The sequence below is a fragment of the Giraffa tippelskirchi genome, chromosome 5, assembly GCF_054371585.1.
Source record: "Giraffa tippelskirchi isolate mGirTip1 chromosome 5, T2T-mGirTip1v1.2.pri, whole genome shotgun sequence".
Lineage (NCBI taxonomy): Eukaryota > Metazoa > Chordata > Mammalia > Artiodactyla > Giraffidae > Giraffa > Giraffa tippelskirchi.
Genome location: NC_137279.1, coordinates 98,662,679 through 98,683,109, shown reverse-complemented (window position 1 = coordinate 98,683,109; position 20,431 = coordinate 98,662,679). Strand labels below are relative to the sequence as shown.

General features: G+C 38.6%; 1 protein-coding gene across 13 annotated transcripts; it reads left to right on the top strand.

The window, feature by feature from the left end:
* Nucleotides 1–527: 527 nt before the first annotated feature.
* On the top strand, nt 528–19,146 carry PRPF3 (pre-mRNA processing factor 3). 13 transcript variants are annotated; one of them, XM_081487825.1, is made up of 19 exons: nt 528–570; nt 1,392–1,448; nt 1,743–1,834; nt 2,828–3,018; nt 4,366–4,496; nt 5,728–5,823; nt 6,460–6,606; nt 7,914–7,997; nt 8,206–8,426; nt 9,081–9,387; nt 10,061–10,227; nt 10,986–11,065; nt 12,903–13,046; nt 13,748–13,847; nt 14,020–14,133; nt 15,199–15,317; nt 15,585–15,668; nt 16,700–16,761; nt 18,785–19,146. In XM_081487825.1, the coding sequence occupies exons 7-19, from the start codon at nt 6,589–6,591 to the stop codon at nt 18,929–18,931; spliced, it is 1,647 nt and encodes a 548-aa protein (XP_081343951.1). In that variant the 5' UTR covers nt 528–570; nt 1,392–1,448; nt 1,743–1,834; nt 2,828–3,018; nt 4,366–4,496; nt 5,728–5,823; nt 6,460–6,588; the 3' UTR covers nt 18,932–19,146. The 13 variants fall into 13 exon arrangements, with proteins under 13 accessions (XP_081343951.1, XP_081343950.1, XP_081343952.1 ...); XM_081487824.1 differs by lacking the exon at nt 1,392–1,448; XM_081487826.1 differs by lacking the exon at nt 1,743–1,834.
* Nucleotides 19,147–20,431: the final 1,285 nt, after the last annotated feature.

Here is a 20,431-nt window from a genome sequence, read left to right as displayed (position 1 = left end):
ATGGAAGAAAAAAAAACAACACTAAAAGGGGGGAGGGGCTACCATCTTCAGAATTCTATACTCGCTTTTTCTGAGTGATCTCTGGCACCACTGTTAAGTTAGGGACAAAAGCTAAGGACGGGATGCTAGGGATCCCTAATGCTAGGGATCACGACTCTTGGCGGGTTTACTTTGTCCTAGAAAAGTCCAGGTTTAGCCCAAACGCAGAAGCCCTGCTTTTAGTTCTAGCATAACCGTAGTGCACTTATTCCCCACACTAGGCATACTACAGGCAGCCCAATTTATGCTTCAGGTAACACTAACGTTGCACACCTTTACCTGGGGAAACCGATGACGCGAGAAACGAGCAAACGTAAAACTTTAGGGCTCCCCTACGCATGCGCTCCGTCTCTGGAGGAAAGTGGCCACTACGGCTGCGCGAACCGGCGGCCCCACCCTCCTCGTCACGCGTTGTGGGACCGCGGCGTGGCGGCGGCCGCGGCGGTAGCGACGGCAGGCCATAGGGCGGCCAGAGGGTTTCCGGTTCCGGTGTAACGTTCGGGCTCCGTCTCAGGGGCTGAAGTTTGTGAGGTGAGTAGTGGCCCGGGGCCCGGAGAGGGTATCCTCTTGTCCTAGTGATTGGGGTAAGGTTCAGTTCGAGAGAAGGACAGAGCCGGGAACGTTCAGTGGAAAGGAAGCTGAGAAAAGAACAAGGTTCTGTGGGAGAACGGGTTGGAATGAGGTTGAGAGGGAAAGGGCGGGGGCGGGAAAGGGACGAGCTGAGGGGACTAGCTCTTAGATGAGGAGTTGGGGTAGAAGAGGTGAGTAGGGGTCTGGTCAGAGACGGAAAGAGCAAAAAAGAAACGAATGGTAGTTTCAGGGATGAAATTCGACTTGTAGCAAAGAAGAGCACAGAAAAAGGAAATCCTTCAGAAGATTAAATTCTGTTCCTTGCTCATTCAGAGATCATTCTGCCTTCCTCTCCTTCTACACCAGAACCACACCCCACCCCTACCCCACGCAATTACTGTTGAACAATTGATTAGTGACAAAGCTCGTTACTGTTTGGAACTTTTATTTTCCCCACTGGCTGTTTAGTTTGCCCCATTCTTATGGAGGAATGGGTTGAAGTTGAGTACATTTGTTAGTATAGTGCTTGGGCACACATTTCATCTGATAGAGTGATGCCCCATTTATAGCTCTGGATTTTCAAATTTTTTACCCTTTCTAGCCTATGATTCAGTTCCGGTGGAATATAAGTTCTGTTAAGGCAAGAATTCTTGTCTGTCTTGTTCACCGTTGTGTGTATCCTCAGCACTCATTAGGCTGCCTGAAACTTAATAGGTATGCAGTAAATATTTATCGAATTAATTAAGTGCTTTATAAGAATGACAGTTGTCCTCATTTTGTAGGATGAGTGAACTGAGGCTCAGAGGAATTACTTGTCAGAAGGCTGGTAAATGGTAGAGGTGCGTGTGAGCTCTTCACTCTGTGGTGTCTGAATATGCTTCTTTTGAGCAATGCACAGTTAACATGTTGAGATTGATAGGCTATACTGCTATCTCATGACGGGCAAATAAAGCCACTGCAGATTTATTCATATTACATGTCACTGAGGCACAAAATACTTCACCCCTAGTTTCATGACTTTAATCTACTAGTTTCATATGGTTATACCCAAATTACATACACTATTTAGCAATAGGTCTTCTAGAGGATAAACCTGCCCACAATGTAGAAGTTAATCAAGCTGTACCTTTTAGGGAAAAGATGTCTTAAAACATCTTGAAAAATTGACACCCAGATCGAACCCTGATGTGTGGCACTTCTGGGAGGAGGTTAACTTGGAATTGAGGTCAGTCTAATTTATTGTCTTTTAGACAATATGGAGAAAATCATGGAAATAAAATTTTCTTCCTGCTCATGTAGAGTTTTGAGATTTCAGTAGGAGATAGGACTGTAAACATGAGTAAAGTTTAAGAATTGTACTAATTGCATTAAATAACAGATTGTTGTAGAGTCTTGTACGATGGTTTCTCTATTAAGCTAAAAAGTAGAAGAATAAAGGTGAAAAGAGTACATCCAAAATGAGGGTAATCTTTTTTTTAATTAATTTTTGTTGGAGTATAGTTGCTTTACAATGTTGTGTTTCTACTGTATAGCAGAATGAATCAGCCATACATATACATATATCCCCTCCCTTTTGGACTTCCTTCCCATTCAGGTCACCACAGTGCATGAGGGTAACCTTTTCTGAACTGAGGGATTACTTATGACAGAGACCCTGTAGAACTAAAGAGAAAAGGATCTGGGTACAGAATTCCCACTGGGATAACAATGAATACAGAGAAATTTGTCAGAACAGTCTTGAGGATTAGGAGCTTTAATGTAAGACCCCAGATAAGCCATCTCTTATTTGTGTCCCTTAAAAGAAGCCCTGGGTTAAGGAATGCCTGCCTGAAAGTAGGAAGAAGAGAAAAGTTGGCCTGTGAGTGGGCTTTTTCAGTCTTGTTTTCATGTTATATGTTTGCCAGTCCTTGTTGAATATCATAATCAGAAAAGAAGCTAGAACTCATTTCTCAGACTAGGTTCTTCCCAAGAGTTGTTTTTTTATGTCACAGATTTCATTGATTAGCTGATAATATTACGGAGTTAGGGTTAAAAATCAAACAGAATGTAGTTCTTTCTGTTTTGAAATATAAGTTGAAAGTATTTAGCTTGAAATGAAGTTAGAGGAACTTGCCCAGGATTGAGAATAGCAGTGGGGAAAGCATTCCTGATATACTAATCATTGCCTGGGATCATTTTAATCTTTTCCTGTCCTCTAACTTTACTGGTTTCTTTTTAGGTGCAGTATTGAATCCTGTTTTGAGCTATCCTCCTTTTCCCAAAGAATGGCGCTATCTAAGAGGGAGCTGGATGAACTGAAACCATGGATAGAGAAGACAGTGAAGAGGGTGCTGGGTTTCTCAGAGCCCACCGTGGTCACAGCAGCACTGAACTGTGTGGGGAAGGGCATGGACAAGAAGAAAGCAGCTGGTATGTATGAATCTTTCTGAATCTTTTGGCTTAACATGTAGGATGACTGCAAATGCTACTTTGAACTTCCCCAAAATTCCCTGTGTTAGGAGCATCTGAAAAAAGGTCAGGCCACATTTTATTTTCTCTTGCAGTGTAATTGTTGTTGTTCAGTTGCCAAGTTGTATCTGACTCTTCGTAACCCTATGGACTACAGCACACCAGGCTTCCCTGTCCCTCACCATCTCCTGGAGTTTACCCAAGTTCATGTCCATTGCATTGGTGATGCCATCCAACCATCTCATCCTCTGTTGGCATCTTCTCCTTCTGCCTTCAATCTTTCCCAGCATCAGGGTCTTTTCCAGTGAGTCGGGTGTTCGCATCAGGTGGCCAGGGTATTGGAGCTTTAGCTTTAGCATGAGTCCTAAATAAAATGCTCAGGATTGATTTCCTTTAAGATTGACTAGTTTGATCTCCTTGCTGGCCAAGGGACTCTCAAGAATCTTCTCCAGCACCACGGTTCGAAAGCATCAGTTCTTCAGCTCTCTGCCTTCTTTCTGGTCCAGCTCTCAACAACTGTACATGACTACTGAAAAGACCATAGCCTTGACTATATGGACCTTTGTCAGCAAAGTGATGTCTTTGCTTTTTAACACACTGTCTAGATTTGCCATAGCTTTCCTGCCAAGAAGCAACTCTTTTAATTTCATGGCTGCAGTCACCATCTGCAGTGACTTTAGAGCCCAGGAAGAAGAAATCTGTCACTGCTTCCACCTTTTCCCCTTCTGTTTGCTGTGAAATGATGCAGCCGGGTGCCATTCTCTTAGGTTTTTTTTAATATTTAGTTTTAAGGTGGCTTTTTCACTCTCCATTATGATGGAAATAGCCTAAATAATTAATTTTGCTTTTTCTTTGTTTTTATACTATTTGTGACATATTTTGAATCTCAGACTGATTTCCTTTGACCGCTGCACTGAGTTACCTAGATTATATTTACTTAGGAAATATGCTAAAGTCAGATGGGTATATTCAGGTCAACATCTAAACATATAGAAGTCTCTGTAAAATACATTTAAAAAGTTGAAGGAGGTAGATTTTGTTAATGGAAAAGTTAGAGTGGTTATTCATCCTAAACTTTGATGCTCAACCTAAACAGGTTGCTCTGGCTCTGCTACTTCCTACTCCAAAAAATTAAAACTGTATTTTTATCTAAGGGGGCAAGATCATTCAGTGTAAGAGAATTTATGAGAATCCTACAAAAAACTTAAGAAAGCATTTCCTTCCCTCCTAGGCATAAAATTCCAGTGTTGGTATCTGGACAAAATACTCTTACCTTTTCAACCTTTCCACCTCTGTTTTTCCTGTCAGACCATCTGAAACCTTTTCTTGATGATTCTACTCTCCGATTTGTGGACAAACTGTTTGAAGCTGTGGAGGAAGGCCGAAGCTCTAGGCATTCCAAGTCCAGCAGTGACCGGAGCAGGAAACGAGAGCTAAAGGTAGGTTACAGTTAACTATCTGATGAGTGTTTTGAATGGTAACAAAGTTGCTGAGCTTACCTGGCTCACACTTTAATATCCATTTTTAGAATACCTGATATTTGAGAGAGTTACTTAGACATAGAAGTAGAGGGGGTGAACTTGTATTATCACCATCTTGTGGTGATGAATTGCCTAAGTTCATGGGTTAAAATGTTCCAAGAAAACAGTTGGTTGCTTTGTCCTTTTTCATATACAGTTAGGAGTTTTGGTTCTTATGTTTCCCTAAATCTCCTTTTTAAAAAATAAGTAAATTGGTTACTTTAAGATTTTATGCTTTGATTTACTTGAGGCCTAATAGATTGCTTCAGAATGTGACTTCACTGCTCCCTGAACTATAGACCTCATTGTTTCTGCTTTTCAGATATTTCTCTGCAATGAGTTGTAGGTGGGATACCTAAGAACTCACTTTTTACCATATGTCTTGAGAGCCTACTCTTTGCTTTATAGCATATTGCCGGTCACCTGGCCCCATGAGTGAAATACTTAAAGGGACCACCATTACTCCCTTGCTTTCTTCACTTTTTATCCTGTAGCTGCTGATTGGTCATGCTCTCTTTCAGTAGTAACAGTGTCAAATAGCTGATCTATCTCTTTTCTCTGTCTGTCTCTTAAAATCTTTTCTGTGACTTCGATCAAACCTTCCAAAGTGCTTTTGATTCCTTGGCTATCCTTTTGCTCTTCCTGAGGCACAAGAGTGAATAAGCAGTGTCTGTTTGGTCCCTGACCAGGCTGTGGAACCAAGAGAAATAGAGATTTGTGTGCTGTTTGTGTTTAGGGTTTTACAGGGTGATCAGAGGAATGAAAGATAGTCCTTGCCATAAAGGAATTTGCAGTTCAAGGGTTTGGGGATGGGAGGGCAGAACAAAATATAGTCACAAAAATTATAAAATCCAAGTAGCAGTTTTCATGGAAATTTTAGGGTTAACTATAGTTTCAGACTTAGTTGAATTTTGTTACACTTAAGGAGAAATTCACAGATCTGTAGAGTGAAGATTATGTTTTGGTAGGACATGCTACTGTTTAAGTGCTGAGGGCCTGCTACAAATAAAGTGACTACATTGGGTGGGATTAATAAAAATGGTTTCTGGAAGGAAATCTAGAGAGCCTTGGGAGTTGGGTCCCATTTTGGTCCATTCAGTCCCCATCCCACACAATATATTATGGGAGAGTCCTTTTTCTTGAACTGTAGGAGTTCCAGGAAGCGCTCGCCCCTGGCCGAGGATATGTCCTTGCAAAACACGAGCCCTCCTAGTGAAGAGGGGATGTCACCCAAAGCCTACCACCGGTGTGTACATTTGCTTTTTCCCATTGTCCCTTCCAGTTGGCCACTCTTGGTCCTGTTAAGTTCATCCTGCAAATTAGTCAACATATTTGAGTTCCCATTGTTAGATGAGAACAAAGTGTTATTGGGGAATATTGAAGAAGAGAGAAAACCCCTATCCTGGAAGAGCTTAGACGCTAGTTGGGAGAAAGTGCGTAGTGACATTGAAAGACTTAACACTTGGCAAGCAAATATCAACAATGTAATTTTACCTAGTATGAACCAAGTTCTTAAGTGCTAAAAGGATGTGAAACAACAGTTTGATCAGAGTGGGATGAGATTATTAATGAGGAAAACTTCCTGGAGGAGGTGAGTTTTAGGTAGGGTTTGGATTGGGGGAAAAGTTGAGGGAGATAATTACAAATGTGGGCAGTAAGATTTGCAAAGACCTTGGGATGGAAGCGTTTATAAGAATATAGGGATGAAATTTGTTTGGCTGGAATAGGAAAATAATGAAGTTGAGATGGGTGAGATGGTCCAGTTGGTGGAGGGTATAGAAGACTCTGGGAAAAGGCACAGAATACTGATAAGGACTAGGATTGTTCTTCCCTTCTCCCATGGGCAGGGATACAACTCTTCTTTCACCTTGGGTTCCCTTAGGAAGTGTTTGGTGATGACTCTGAGATCTCCAAGGAATCATCAGGAGTAAAGAAGCGACGGATACCCCGTTTTGAGGAGGTAGAAGAGGAGCCAGAAGTGATCCCTGGGCCTCCCTCAGAGAGTCCTGGCATGCTGACTAAGCTCCAGGTTAGTAGTTAAGAACTGGAAGCAGTGCTTTTGAGAGTTGAAGAAGAAAGAGATGGATTTACTGTGTCCTTAATTTAAACTAAAATGTTAGCATTGGGGAAATTTTCTTTTCTGCTTTATGTTTCATCATTTCTTGGTTTAACCAGGAGATTCCAGTTGTATGGAGAAGGAAATGGCAACCCTCTCCAGTATTCGTGCCAGAATAATCTCATGGACAGAGGAGCCTGGCGGGCTACAGTCCATGGGGTTGCAGAGTTGGACATGACTTAGTGACTGAACAACAACAGCCCAGTTGAAGGCTATTGAAATAGCATTTTGAGCACCTATTATGTGGCAAGGAAGGTGTGTTACATACATCATTTGCCCAGATATCTACCTTACTGTGTCATTAAGAAAATTATTGAAATAATTAGAACTCAGCATGATGGCAGAGAAGAATTTCCAAATAATATAATGCAGAAAGCTTAATCCACTTAAATAATTTCGGATTGATTTGGTATATTAAAAAAATAGAAATTATCTGTGTATTTAAAATGGACATTGTTAAAAAATTCTGATATCATATAAATAGTAAATATTTTCAGAGTATACTTTTTGCATTTTAAACTATGTTGATATGTCACTGTTTAAGAAATTGTTAAAAATGAGTTTTAAAAAATAACCTTGAAGCACCTTGACACCAGGAGTCCTTTGGAAAATACAAGAAGAGTTATTTGATCATGTTCTCAAAGCTTATTTTTCTGAATTTCTTTAGGACAGAGGAAGGGATTTATGGAGACTAGGAAGCAAGTCTACATTGTGGACTCTGGTTACCCAAACTAGGAAGTCAGGGACCAATAGTGTTTTGGTTTTGTTTTTAAGTATAATAATATTTATGGATTCCCTTAGTTTTGCATGCATTATTTAAATGTTCACAGTTGCCCTGTAAGGTAGGTACTGTTTTTACCCCTTTTAGACACTTGGAGATTTAAGAATTAAATACCATGTTCAAGGTCACACAGGCATTATGGCAGAGTTAAAATTCAAACTCAGGTTTTTCTGACTCCAGAGTCTTACTTATCAAGCTGTGTTACTACTTAACATGCCAGTCCTGCCTTGGGAAGATAGGTTGAAAAATTCTAGTGATCAACTGTGTAAGCTTATCTTTACTAAATTTGCTAGCCTATGGTACAGGCAGAATATGATGGGGTCATTCAAAAAATACTAGTTTCTCTAGACGTGAAAGCCCTTTGAGTTTAGGAACCTGTATGGGAGAAATAAAAAAGAGGTGTTAACTGTTTTTCAACTTTTTACCCCACTGAGAGCAGATCAAGCAGATGATGGAGGCAGCAACACGGCAAATTGAGGAAAGGAAAAAGCAACTGAGCTTCATTAGCCCCCCTACACCTCAGGTATTGTAACAAGGTTTCTCTGAAAAGAAGACTGTTAAACACAGAATTTCTTGCCACCCACTCAAATGAGAGTCCAGAAGATGACTGCATGTTCCACCCTCAATTTACCACAGTCCACTGCTCCGTGTGTGTGTATGTGTAAAAGAGAGAGATCTGTTTGCCTATGTTAATTTTTTCTGATTCTGATTTCTTTTTCTCTATCTCACAGCCAAAGACTCCTTCATCCTCCCAACCAGAGCGACTTCCAATTGGCAACACTATTCAGCCCTCCCAGGCCGCCACTTTCATGAATGATGCCATTGAGAAGGCAAGGAAAGCAGCTGAACTACAAGCCCGCATCCAAGCCCAGCTGGCACTGAAGCCAGGGCTCATTGGCAATGCCAACATGGTGGGCCTGGCCAATCTCCATGCTATGGGCATTGCTCCCCCGTGAGTATCTATTTCATGGAACTCTTTTTTTCTGAAGCTTGAGAAGCAATAAATACCTTTGAGTGTTACTGAAACTCTTCTTCCAAGAAACTTAAATCATTTCTTAGTTTAATATTTCTTACATATGTTCAGTAAATACCAATTGAATTTATTCTCTTGGTTTCCTTGTTGCAGAGTTTAATTATCTTCTTTTTACGATTGGTAGAACTAAAATTAAGATTATTCCTCCAGTTTTGGAGCTAGGAATACGATCAGGTCTCCTGGTTCCTAACTCAAGAGCTAATTCCATTAAACCACATTGAGTGAGACCAGATCTGAGAGTTCTCTGCAACTGGGTAAAGGTGATAGGCTTTATTTTTAGCACCTCAATTGGTTTGCCATTCCCTGACTCAAGAATTTAGGAGTAAAGAATGATAGGATTCCAGCTTCTTGCCGTTGTAATTTGAAAGTTCATGTCATCTGATACTACTCCATACTCAACTGTCCAGCTTCATATATTCAATCAAGATGTTATTATTCATTGATGGGTTTATATTCCTTAGAATTTTGTAACCTAATTGTCTCTGGTGGGTTTTGATTTGTTTATATTTTTTGTCTGTTTACCTGCCTTATTGTTTTATATGGGATTTATTCCTCTTTTGGGCTATTTTTCAGGAAGGTGGAGTTAAAAGATCAAACTAAACCTACACCACTGATTCTTGATGAACAAGGTCGAACTGTAGATGCAACAGGCAAAGAAATTGAGCTGACACACAGAATGCCTACTCTGAAGGCCAATATTCGGGCTGTGAAGAGGGAACAATTCAAGCAACAGCTAAAAGAAAAGCCATCAGAAGACATGGAATCTAATACCTTTTTTGATCCACGAGTCTCAATTGCCCCTTCTCAGCGCCAGAGACGCACTTTTAAATTCCATGACAAGGGCAAATTTGAAAAGATTGCCCAACGATTACGGACAAAGGTATCAGGCTTAGAATAAAATCTAGAAATTTGAAGAAGTTAGGAAGGTGACAAAGGAAACTGAATATAGTCCTGAAATACTGTCAACTTAATTCTCTATGTTTTTGGCAATTAGATAAATAAATAGTAAAGCAATTAGTAATTTTTAAAATACTGTATTTATTCCTGGAATACTTGATTTTTAGTGATTTGTTTTCTCAGTTACTTACATTCTACTTAGGTAGAAAGGAAATTGAATTTGAAAATTCTCTACATTCAACAATCAGTGGAGGGAAACTGTTCAGAAACCTCAGGACAGCTGAGGAAAGCTAGCCTGCTGTTAAAATTTGCTGCAGACAATCCACATTCCTGGATAGTTTAATTGACCATATATTCAATGACTTACCTTCTTGTCTTCATCCTCTCAGAAGTTTTCCGTAAAATTCCGTTTCTGCATATTTGCTGCAGGCACACACTGGGATAGAGGGGTGATGATGAGAGCCAAATATATGGAAATCAACCAAGTAATGAATAAAGTAAAGCAGAACAGCTCTTTTTTCTTAGCTTTCAGAAAATCTGAATTTGTTGTGTTAGATGTAAAGAGTCAAACAAGGGAGTGTTTCAAGATTTGGGATTCTACTACTTCCCTGTTTTCTTTGATTCCAGTTTATCTTCTTGTCTTACCTTGTCTTTAGGCTCAACTAGAGAAGCTGCAGGCAGAGATCTCACAGGCTGCTCGAAAAACAGGCATTCATACTTCAACTAGACTGGCCCTCATTGCTCCTAAGAAGGAATTGAAGGAAGGCGACATCCCTGAAATTGAATGGTGGGACTCGTACATCATCCCCAATGGCTTTGACCTGTGAGTTTGTTGGTTGATACCTTTTAATAAGGCTAGAGTTTTAATGGGAAAGATGGTACTCCTGCATTAAGTAAAAATTTTAAATCTAAGGCAAATAGATAACCATATACAAGCTCATGAACTTATAAAGAATATGTTCTATGGGTTGTTTTTAGTTTTTTGCGTCAATCAGTGTAGGAGGATTAGACACAAATATTTTCTGCTTGCTTTGTTATACATTGTTAGTGTTTTTAGCATATTCATTTTCTTAATTGTTTTCTTTTGCTACTTATAACATGTTTACATTTCTTAAAGAGCCAGTCCTGGAATAGAGAAAGGATTCTTAGTTGATGAGGGAGAGAATGATAAATAAAGCATATAGGAAACATTCAGAGAGCTTTAATCATATCTGCCCCGTTATTCTGATACAGGACTTAAGGAGACCATGTCTCAGCCTTTCCTTACGCCTCCTTTGTCGACCACTGTCCCAGAGAATTACTGTTACTAATGACAGAGTATGGTATCTGTTAAGTATGTTAGAGTAGGAAAAAAAGGTTGAGAATGACTGGTGTAGAGAGTGCATCCAACCTTAGTGGGACCATTTTTCTCATCTTGAAAATTATATGTAATCTAATTGCATATATAGATAGGCAGATACTTTTAAAAAGTACTAGAATGCACTATGGAGAGTGGATTTTTTCATTGTGTTTCTGAGATTGCCTCTCTCTTGGATCGTCTCTACCCACATATCCTGTTTTCCCTTCTTCCTCCAATTTTAGTACAGAGGAAAATCCCAAGAGAGAAGATTATTTTGGAATCACAAATCTTGTTGAACATCCAGCCCAGCTCAACCCTCCAGGTAATGTAGAGATTACTCAGTCAAAGCTCTAGAGAAGTATTAGCCTATAGGAATTTATGTGATAATGGATATAATCTCTGTCTGGGCTGTCTGTACTATAGCTGCTATTCACACATGACTACTGAGAACTTGAAAACTGAGTTGCACTAATATAGCTGAGGGACTGACTTTTTAATTTTTTTCAATTTAAATTTAAATAGTACATGTGGCTAGTGGCTACAGTATTGGACAGTGCAGCTATTACAGAGCATTGAGGTCTAAACTAGAGATGGCCTCACTGATGTATATTTCAAATTGAGCTTTTGCAATAGTGTTGACTCCCAACTATAGTCTAGCACACCACCACTAAACCCCTGCCATCTTCAGTCTGCCTTGTCTCCAGCCTTTCTGTTTATCTGTTTTATAGCAAAAGTCTGTTGGCTTAGTCAAAGGAGATGGGTTTTAGTTGTACCTGAAACCCCTGGATAAATCACTAACAATGCAGAATTTTCTCATATGTAGAGAGCTAACACTAACTGACATTCCTTTTTCAAGTGATCACAGAAAATTCCAACACTTTCATCAGATTTGAGATGAACAGAGGTTAGTTTTTACTCAGTAAATTTGCTTACCAGGATCTCTAATAAATTCAGAAAAATAGATTGAGACTTTGAGATAATAAAAAGGTAATAACCACTGAATTGTACTTAATCAGAATCTATTTAGTTGTCTTCAGTGTGAATCATTAGAAGAATGTAGGGGGTTTTGTTTGTTTTAATAAATTGAGTAAATCTGACTTGGGTGCCCAGAGGGTTTTTCCCAATCCCCGTAACTCTTAAATTAGAAATTTCATCATCTTGGCCAGTGGTTTTCAATTTGGATTCCATAGACACCTTGAGGTTTAGTAGGGTAGTACCTTTCCTGAGCCTGATCCAGATGGGATTCTGGATACCCTCTGCCTACCCCAAATCCTCACGCAGAGCAGTCAGAGCAGCTCTAATCTTTTTTTCCATATCTGCCATATTTCAGTTTATTAAAGGGTTCAGTGCTTAAAGAAAAACAAGTTAGAACATGACTCATGAAAGATAAGAATACTTCTTACTCCTTTTTTTTTTTTTTTTTTTAGTATTTATTTATTTGTTTGGCTGCACCAGATCTTAGTTGCGGCATGCAAACTCTTAGTTGAACCATGTGAGATCTAGTTTCCTGACCAGGGATTGAACCCAGGCCCCCTGAATTGAGAGCACAAAATCCTAGCCACTGTACTACCAGGGAAGTTCCAAGAATACTTAATAAAAACATAACCGTAATACTACTATCATGACCTAAAAATAACTAAAAACAAGCTAAAGGTCCTTTTTTAAAAAAATTTTCATTGGGACATAGTTGATTTACAATGTTGTATTAGTTTCAGGTGTACACCACAGTATATCATTTATATATAAACCCACTCTTTTTTAGATTCTTTTCTCGTATAGGCCATTATAGAATATTGAGTAGAGTTCCCTGTGCTATGCAGTAGATCCTTATTAGTTACTTTATATATATTAATGGGTATATGTCAATCCCAGTCCTCTAATTTAGCCCTCTCCCCCTTAGCCCCTGGTAGCCTTAAGTTTGTTTTCAATGGCTGTAACTATTTCTGTTTTATTAAAAGATAAGTTCATTTGTACTCTTTTTTTAGGTTCCACATATAAGCATTATATATTTGTCTTTATCTGTCCTACTTACTTCATTCAGTATGACAATCTTTAGGTCCATCTGTGTTGCTGTAAAGTTCTTTTTAATGTGATTGATACTCACCTATATCCCTGTAATATGCTTATTGCTTTGGTACATTCATTTCTCTGCCTGACAGTTGACAATGACACACCAGTTACTCTGGGAGTATATCTGACCAAGAAGGAACAGAAGAAACTTCGAAGGCAAACAAGGAGGGAAGCACAGAAGGAGCTACAAGAGAAAGTCAGGCTGGGCCTGATGCCTCCTCCAGAACCCAAAGGTACAGGTCTTAGAGGCAGGGAAGAAAGGGTGGCAAGTTTTTCTCCCTGTCATTCTGGAGAAACTTTAGTATCTCTATATATGAATGCTTTTTTTTCTCAGAATCATTCATTGGTTTGTCCTTTCCCAAATTTTCTACTGTCTTTCTTTATTAAATCAAGTCAACATAGTCATTGTAGAGGTCATTAAAGCCTTTTTCTTAAGTAATATTGACCATGTAACATTTTTATCTTCCTGGAAGAATAATAGTCTTGAAGTTTATGGAGATAGTAGTTGGAGTATTTGCACAGAGTGGTTGTATACGTAATTCTTAAATGTTTAAAAAATGAAAATGCAGTTTAAAAAACCTCACTCCTATAGTTTCCAGTATCAGGTAGTAGTGTTTTGAGTGAGCACTGTTATGTATAGGATCTTTCACTAAATGCTGCATTGAAAGTGAAAAATGCCAACAAAATTAAGTTCATTTTCTTGCACAAATTTTCAACCAGTGTGAGTAAATGTATACCAATTATTGAGATTAATTGACCTCCCGCAAATGCTGAATTAATTGGATGGGCTTTCAAGGTAGAAGTATTTGGAGGAAGTGAGTTTTGAGCAGATTTGAAATAGGTGAACAATATGAACTGATAGGAAGAGATTGCCAGATTACCCTAGCTGGAGTGGTGACTTAGGAGATTGATCTCTGTCATCTCTTCACTGCAGTGAGAATTTCAAATTTGATGCGAGTATTAGGAACAGAAGCTGTTCAAGACCCTACGAAGGTAGAAGCCCATGTCAGAGCTCAGATGGCAAAAAGACAGAAGTAAGTGCCATGGGATTGGGTGGAAACCCAGGGCAAGTACCTTTCCCGAACTCTTCTGGGGGATCCATATTTGGAGGGAGGGGAGAGTTCTCCGTTGCTCTCTCTTTCCCTCAGCCCTGCTTCTGATCTTCAATGCCTTTCTCACTTGTGGATGTCCTTCCTGTCACGACAGAGCGCATGAAGAGGCCAATGCTGCCCGAAAACTTACAGCAGAACAGAGAAAGGTCAAGAAAATTAAAAAGCTTAAAGAAGACATTTCACAGGGGGTACACATATCTGTATATAGGTAGGTGTCCAGACTGGGCCAGCCTTTCCCTTAGAAATACCAAAACATTTTCCAAGTACTCAAGGCAGAATCACTGGTATAAAGCATACCTAACATCAACTCGACTCTCTTTCATGATCCTGGTATACATCAAGAGCTAGTAGATCTTTTACAGTGATGAGGGTTAAAAACTTACTCTTCTATCTCTGATGTCTTAGTGAACTAATATTAGTTCTGAAGAATGAATGTGAATATGCTTGTTCAGGTCAAGATGTGAACTAAGGCTCATTCATTCTTTATGAAGCATAAAATACTGTTTTTCTAGGAAACATTTAAAGTTTTTTTCCTCAGTTAACTGTATCCTTATCCTAATGTATTGCAGTAATCCTTTTATTTCCACTCCAAAATGGACTTTATGTGTTGTAATTATTTTCTACCGTTTGTGTAGATTTAATGTTTTCACTTTACTCTTTTATGTCAAGTATATATATGTCTTTTATTTAGATGTGCTCATGTTTAGTAACTAGTTCTTTATTATAGAAATGGTACATTATTATAAAAGTAATGAATGCTTACTAAGATAAAAAACATTCTAGCAATACAGAAGGACACTTACTGAAAAAGTCCCCTTCCTATTCTCTGATCCTCAGGACTACTCACTATGGGTAATTGTCACTAACAGTTTTTCATGTATTCTTATAGAAATTTTCATGTCTAGCATTGTGACTACTTTACATTATAAGCATCTAGAGGGCAAAGAATTTGTTGATCTTTATATTGTCAAGAATAACCAAGCATATAAATATTTTTGGATGATGGTTAATAGCTCTCCTTCATTCTTAGAGTAAATTTTGATTACCTGCTACTTGTTGTAAAGTGTACTGTGCTAGACTTTGAAGAAGTTTAAGACAGTAGAAACACTTCTAGATTCATCAATTCTACCTTTTAAGCATTAGTATATTTGCCTACTCCAAATGCCTTTGTTTTTAGAAAGAAAACTATTTTGGATCCATCTTTATTTGCCATTCCATTCAGTCAGCTACTGATGCTAAAATGAAACCCATAACTAAACTTTCCCTTCTCCAGAGTTCGAAATTTGAGCAACCCAGCCAAGAAGTTCAAGATTGAGGCCAATGCTGGGCAGCTGTACCTGACAGGGGTGGTGGTACTGCACAAGGATGTCAACGTGGTAGTAGTGGAAGGGGGTGAGTCTGAAAAACTTGAGGCAACCCTAGGCCTTGAAGTGATTAGCATGGTGGGGAGAAATGAGAAAAAAGATGGTATTTTAGAGTCATACCTGTGTTAAATATCTTGGGCCTCTGTTTCTTTATTTATTGACGTAGAAGAACCTAAGATGTGGTTCCTGGGATTGCTTCAACTACCATGTTAATGTCTGAGCGTTGAGTGAGCTCAGAGGTTCCTTCTACCCCATTGTCTTCCACAACTCTGGCAAAATTCTTCTCTGTTTCTAGGCCCCAAGGCCCAGAAGAAATTTAAGCGTCTCATGCTGCATCGGATAAAGTGGGATGAACAGACATCTAACACAAAGGGAGATGGTGAATGGGGGTTAGAAGGGATTAAGTGGGAGGTGGGTGGGATGGTACTCGGTCCATTCATCTATTCCCTCTCTCTAACACTCTTGCGAATACTAGATAACATTCAAGAATTTTAGAAAAACCCTTTTGGACTTTAAATATGCTAGACATTCATAAGGTATTTACTGTATGAATATTAGTTATTCTTCTGCCTGTCCTTTAAGGCCTTTCTACTTGCTGGTTTCCCTGTTAGCCCAGAATCTGGATACTGGCTACATGAGTATATTTAGTTTGTGAATTTTCAGCAAGCTGCACGCTCATGTGTGCATTGTCTAGATTGTATAGTTTTTTGATTAAAAGCTTTTTAAAGAATTGAAGGCAAAAAAAAATTTTTTTAGACCAAAAAAAGCTCTGCTTCTTTCAGAAAAATATGCTTTTCTTTTGCCCAAGTTTGTCTTGTATATATTTATTTGACATCCTCCTGGCCATCATTCTTCCATCAATATTCTTCTTTGAAGACCTGGGTTAGCATTTACCATGTGCAGAGAACCTTATTTTTCATAACTTTGGCCTTCTTATACTTTTTGTTCTTCCTTATTGTATTTTTGTACTTAAAGTACACTTTTTATGATAATTGACCTGTATTTTGTTTTGCAAATGTTCTAAGATATTTTCATTCCGTATATCTGCCCTTCTTCATTAGACTAAAATCTCCTTGAGAATGGACGCTATTGTTTTGGCATCTGAAGTGCTTTTAGGACAAGTTATTATTGTTCTTTTATCTCCTTATTCCCAGTACCTGGCACAGCTCTTGACACAGAGTTGTTACTCAATCCATGTTTGTTGAATTAATTAATGTCCCTGCCTGATAGGAGATTTCAGTCTGACTGGGGGGAAATAAAGAGTAACAGAAGATATTTGATCCCAATACTTGAGAAAAAGTGATAATATTTATAAGAATTTGGGTAGGCTTGAATACTATTTGTTTGGAACCAAAATCTTGGTGTTGAGTCTAAGTCTAGAGCAGGATTTAGCTATATTGTCTTTTCCAGATGATGAGGAATCTGATGAGGAAGCTGTGAAGAAAACCAACAAATGTGTACTAGTCTGGGAGGTAGGTGATCCTCTGTTAAACAGTGAGGCAAAACTTAAGCTAATTCCTGACTGTTTATAAATAATAACTAATCCCTTAAGTAATTTGTGTTTCTTTTTGGAATTCATTGTTAAGTATTTGACAGCAAATCCTTCCTGGTTATATTTTAGTTAAACTGATGGGTGTATAGTTTATGCCATCTGGGGAAAACTATGGAAAACTGGTGGCAAGAATACAAATTCTCTGTTTATTTATTTCACAGTCATGGATATGATTCTTGGAAAGAGGGAAATGAATTGTAGGATTTTTCTTTGGATATAGTGAGAAAAGAACTAGACTTAAGAGTATAAAGTTGCGGACTTCCCTGGTGGTCCAGTGTTAAGATGCTACACTCCCAATGCAGGATAAAGTTGACTAAGTTGGCAGTATCACTTACTAGCTGTGCAACTGGGCAATTAAGTAACACTTAATATAAAATACTGTTGCTTGTCTATAAAATGTGGATTTTATTTTCCCTCGCTATTGTTGTTATTTTTTATTTTTTTATTTTTTGGTGAAAAACCTAATTATTATGTAATGATGCTTCGTAAAATATGACTAAATTACTATTTAAATGGAATATTTTTATGGTTGTACAATTCTTTTATCCCTAAAATTTTCTTAGTGAACCACTATTAGTTCTGAAGAATGAATAAATGAGTGAATATGCTTGTTCAGGCCAAGTTGTGAACTAAGGAAGGGATCATTCACCCTTTGTGGAGTGTAAAATATTATCCTATTTCTCCAGGAAGCATTAAAAGTTTCTTTGCTCAGTAACTGTATTCTTAACTTGATATACTGCAGTAATCCTTTTTATTACCACTTCAAAATACATTTTATACATTGTAAGTATTTTCTACCTTTGTGTCGATTTAACTTTTTCATTTTATTCTTTTAGGTTGAATACATGAGTATCTTCTAGTTGTAAAATGTGCTCATATTTAGAAACCAGTTCTTTATTATAAAAGTAGTACTTTGGGAATTCCCTGGTGGTCCAGTGGTTAAGACTCCACACTTTTGCAGGGGTCATGGGTTCAGTCCCTGGTTAGGGAACTAAGATCCTGCATGCCCCGAAGTGTGGCCCAAAAAAGTAGTATTTTAATTCCAAAGTAGTGAATGCTCATTAGAATACATTCTAACCACACAGAGCCTTACTGAAATAGTCCCTTCCAGTTCCCTGATTCCTTAAGACCACTCTGTAGGTAATTGCTACTAATTGTTTTACACGTGTCCGTCTTATCCCAGATTCCTCCAATTTATGCATACTAATTAGGTGATAATAACCATAATAACTGTTTCTGTGTCTCATAAGTTCCCACTTGCATATTTAATATTCCAGCCCCATCATCTCTTTAAAATTCTCATCATTTATCTCTGAGAGTCCTCAGGAATTATCTCTCAGATTCAGAAACAAGCCAAGTTCTGTTCTTGCCTCCTTTTTGGAATCTGGTCCCTGAAAAGCCTCTTGAGGTTACATTTGTGACAGACATTGCAGCCTTTAGTGAGAACACGATTCTACCAAGTACTGTATCTTTCTGTTGTAGTTGTCTGCAAGTACCCCCCGTCATGCCCATTCCTCTCTCCCCCTCACCCCTGTATTGTTCTTTGTCATTGGGCCCCAAAGCCGCCTGCTTGTATGAAGATCTCACTAAGTCTTGTGAAAAGAGTCCTTTTAGCCTCTAACTCCTTTCTCCTCAAAGGTCCTAGAGGCCTGGTGGGAAACAAGTTCATCCCATCTCATCTTCCATAGTCCTTCCTGATGTGCTCTTCCATCCAGGCACCAGAGCACAGAAATCCTGCATTCAATCAAAACAACAAACCCATAGAAAGTCATGAGAACTCAGAAGATACCCAGGGGGGTAGAGGTTAGAATTGTTTTTACCATAAAATCACTTTCAGCTAGACACATTGCTACACAGTGTTACCAGGTTTTATAAAGGACTATTATATCTGATTTAAATTAGAAATTGCAATATTTCTATTACACATTTTGTTTTTTTCCCAGGGTACAGCCAAAGACCGGAGCTTTGGGGAGATGAAGTTCAAACAGTGCCCTACAGAGAACATGGCTCGGGAGCATTTCAAAAAGCATGGGGCTGAGCACTACTGGGACCTTGCGCTGAGTGAATCTGTGTTGGAGTCCACCGACTGAGACTACTGCAAGCCCTTTCTCTCCCCTCTTACGTTTGTCTCTTCAGTCCTCTCTCTTATTCTACTTCCAAACCCAGCCCCACTTGTGTATGTGATCTCAGAATAGTACCAGACTGACATTTGGACAGAGGGAGAACTCCTTGCTCCCTTCCCCAGTCAGCCTGGTGCTGCCCTTTATTCCTCTTATGTGAATATGATTAAAGAGTTATTTTTAAAGTCAGTATGATATTTTTCACACACTCATAGGTATCAGAGTTTGGGTCTTCAGGTGATCTTTCCTCTAGACTTCTAGTAATTGCTATGGAAAAAGGAATTTTGTCATTGATATTTATGTATATATAAATGAATGAATGAATGGATGGATGATTGGATAATGGAGACTTCTGACCTCATCTTGGAGTAAGAGTGATCAATACCATTTTCCTGGAACACTGAAGAAAGAAGAGGTGTTAAGTGGATAGAGGAGAGGGAATGTCTCTATCTCTTAACCTTCAATGGGTAGTTACAAGGTTGACAGATTACTTCTGGTCTTGGCTGAATAGCATTAACAGGAAATCCCTTCCTCACATGCGTGAATATATGAGAATGTGTGTTGTGAGTGAAATGGACACAGAGGGAGAGTCCAAGGTTGATGTTATAGGTCAGTTTGTAAAATCAAATAGGATTTGAGAATTTAGCCTATTTCTTCTCTTTACAAATTAAAAAAAAAAATCCTTTTCTAAAAGACAGTGTGTAGCTTCTTCCCCCCCCCCCCAAGAATCTGACAAGGTGCAGTTCTGTTAAGCACTTAATGTTTTTGATTTGTTTTTAGGAGTATTTGGGTCAGAATAAGTGTCCAAAGAAGGACAAATTCTTACCATAAATATCCTTCCATTTCATTCTGCCTGTTGAGGACATACTGAGAATGGATTGTATACAGGAGCCATTAGAGCTCCTTGCTGCTAATTGAAGTTTACTAGGCAATAGTGTCAGAGAATGATTGCTTGACCAGAAGTTAAAACAGTCTATGATATCAAATTAACTCTTTTAAAAAAGGTTATGTGGGGACTGCCCTGGCAGTCCAGTGGTTAAGACTCTGTGCTCCCAATGTAAAGGATGTGGGTTCGATCCTTGGTCAGGGAACTAAGATCCCACATGCCCTGCGTCACAGCAAAAAATAAAAAGTCTGTGAGACTTAAGAGCTAGAGAACTGAACTCATCTTTTATATTTGTTGATTTAAGCAAATGCAGGAGAAAACGTCAAAAGTGCTTTTGCTTTTATTATAATAACAATTTATTACAAATGTGTGTAAATATACACAGCTTCAAAAATGTATTGTTTGCCAAAGAACTAAAAGTTTTATGTTCTTTTTAAACTACCCATAATGAGACTTAATCCTTGTCTTGAGTAAGTCTGTTTAACTCCCTGTGTCTCAGGATGTTACTTGTTTGTTTTTTCAGCTTTCCTGATCCTATATAATATTGAGCACTGCTCAGTAAGCATTACCTCTTACCAGAACAG

Bases quoted from the DNA above. Each gene is read 5' to 3' on its own strand.
- PRPF3 (XM_081487813.1), top strand. The intron at 10,228-10,985 runs GTGAGTTTGTTG...CTCCAATTTTAG, and splicing joins ATCCCCAATGGCTTTGACCT to TACAGAGGAAAATCCCAAGA. The intron at 16,762-18,784 runs GTAGGTGATCCT...TTTTTTTCCCAG, and splicing joins AATGTGTACTAGTCTGGGAG to GGTACAGCCAAAGACCGGAG.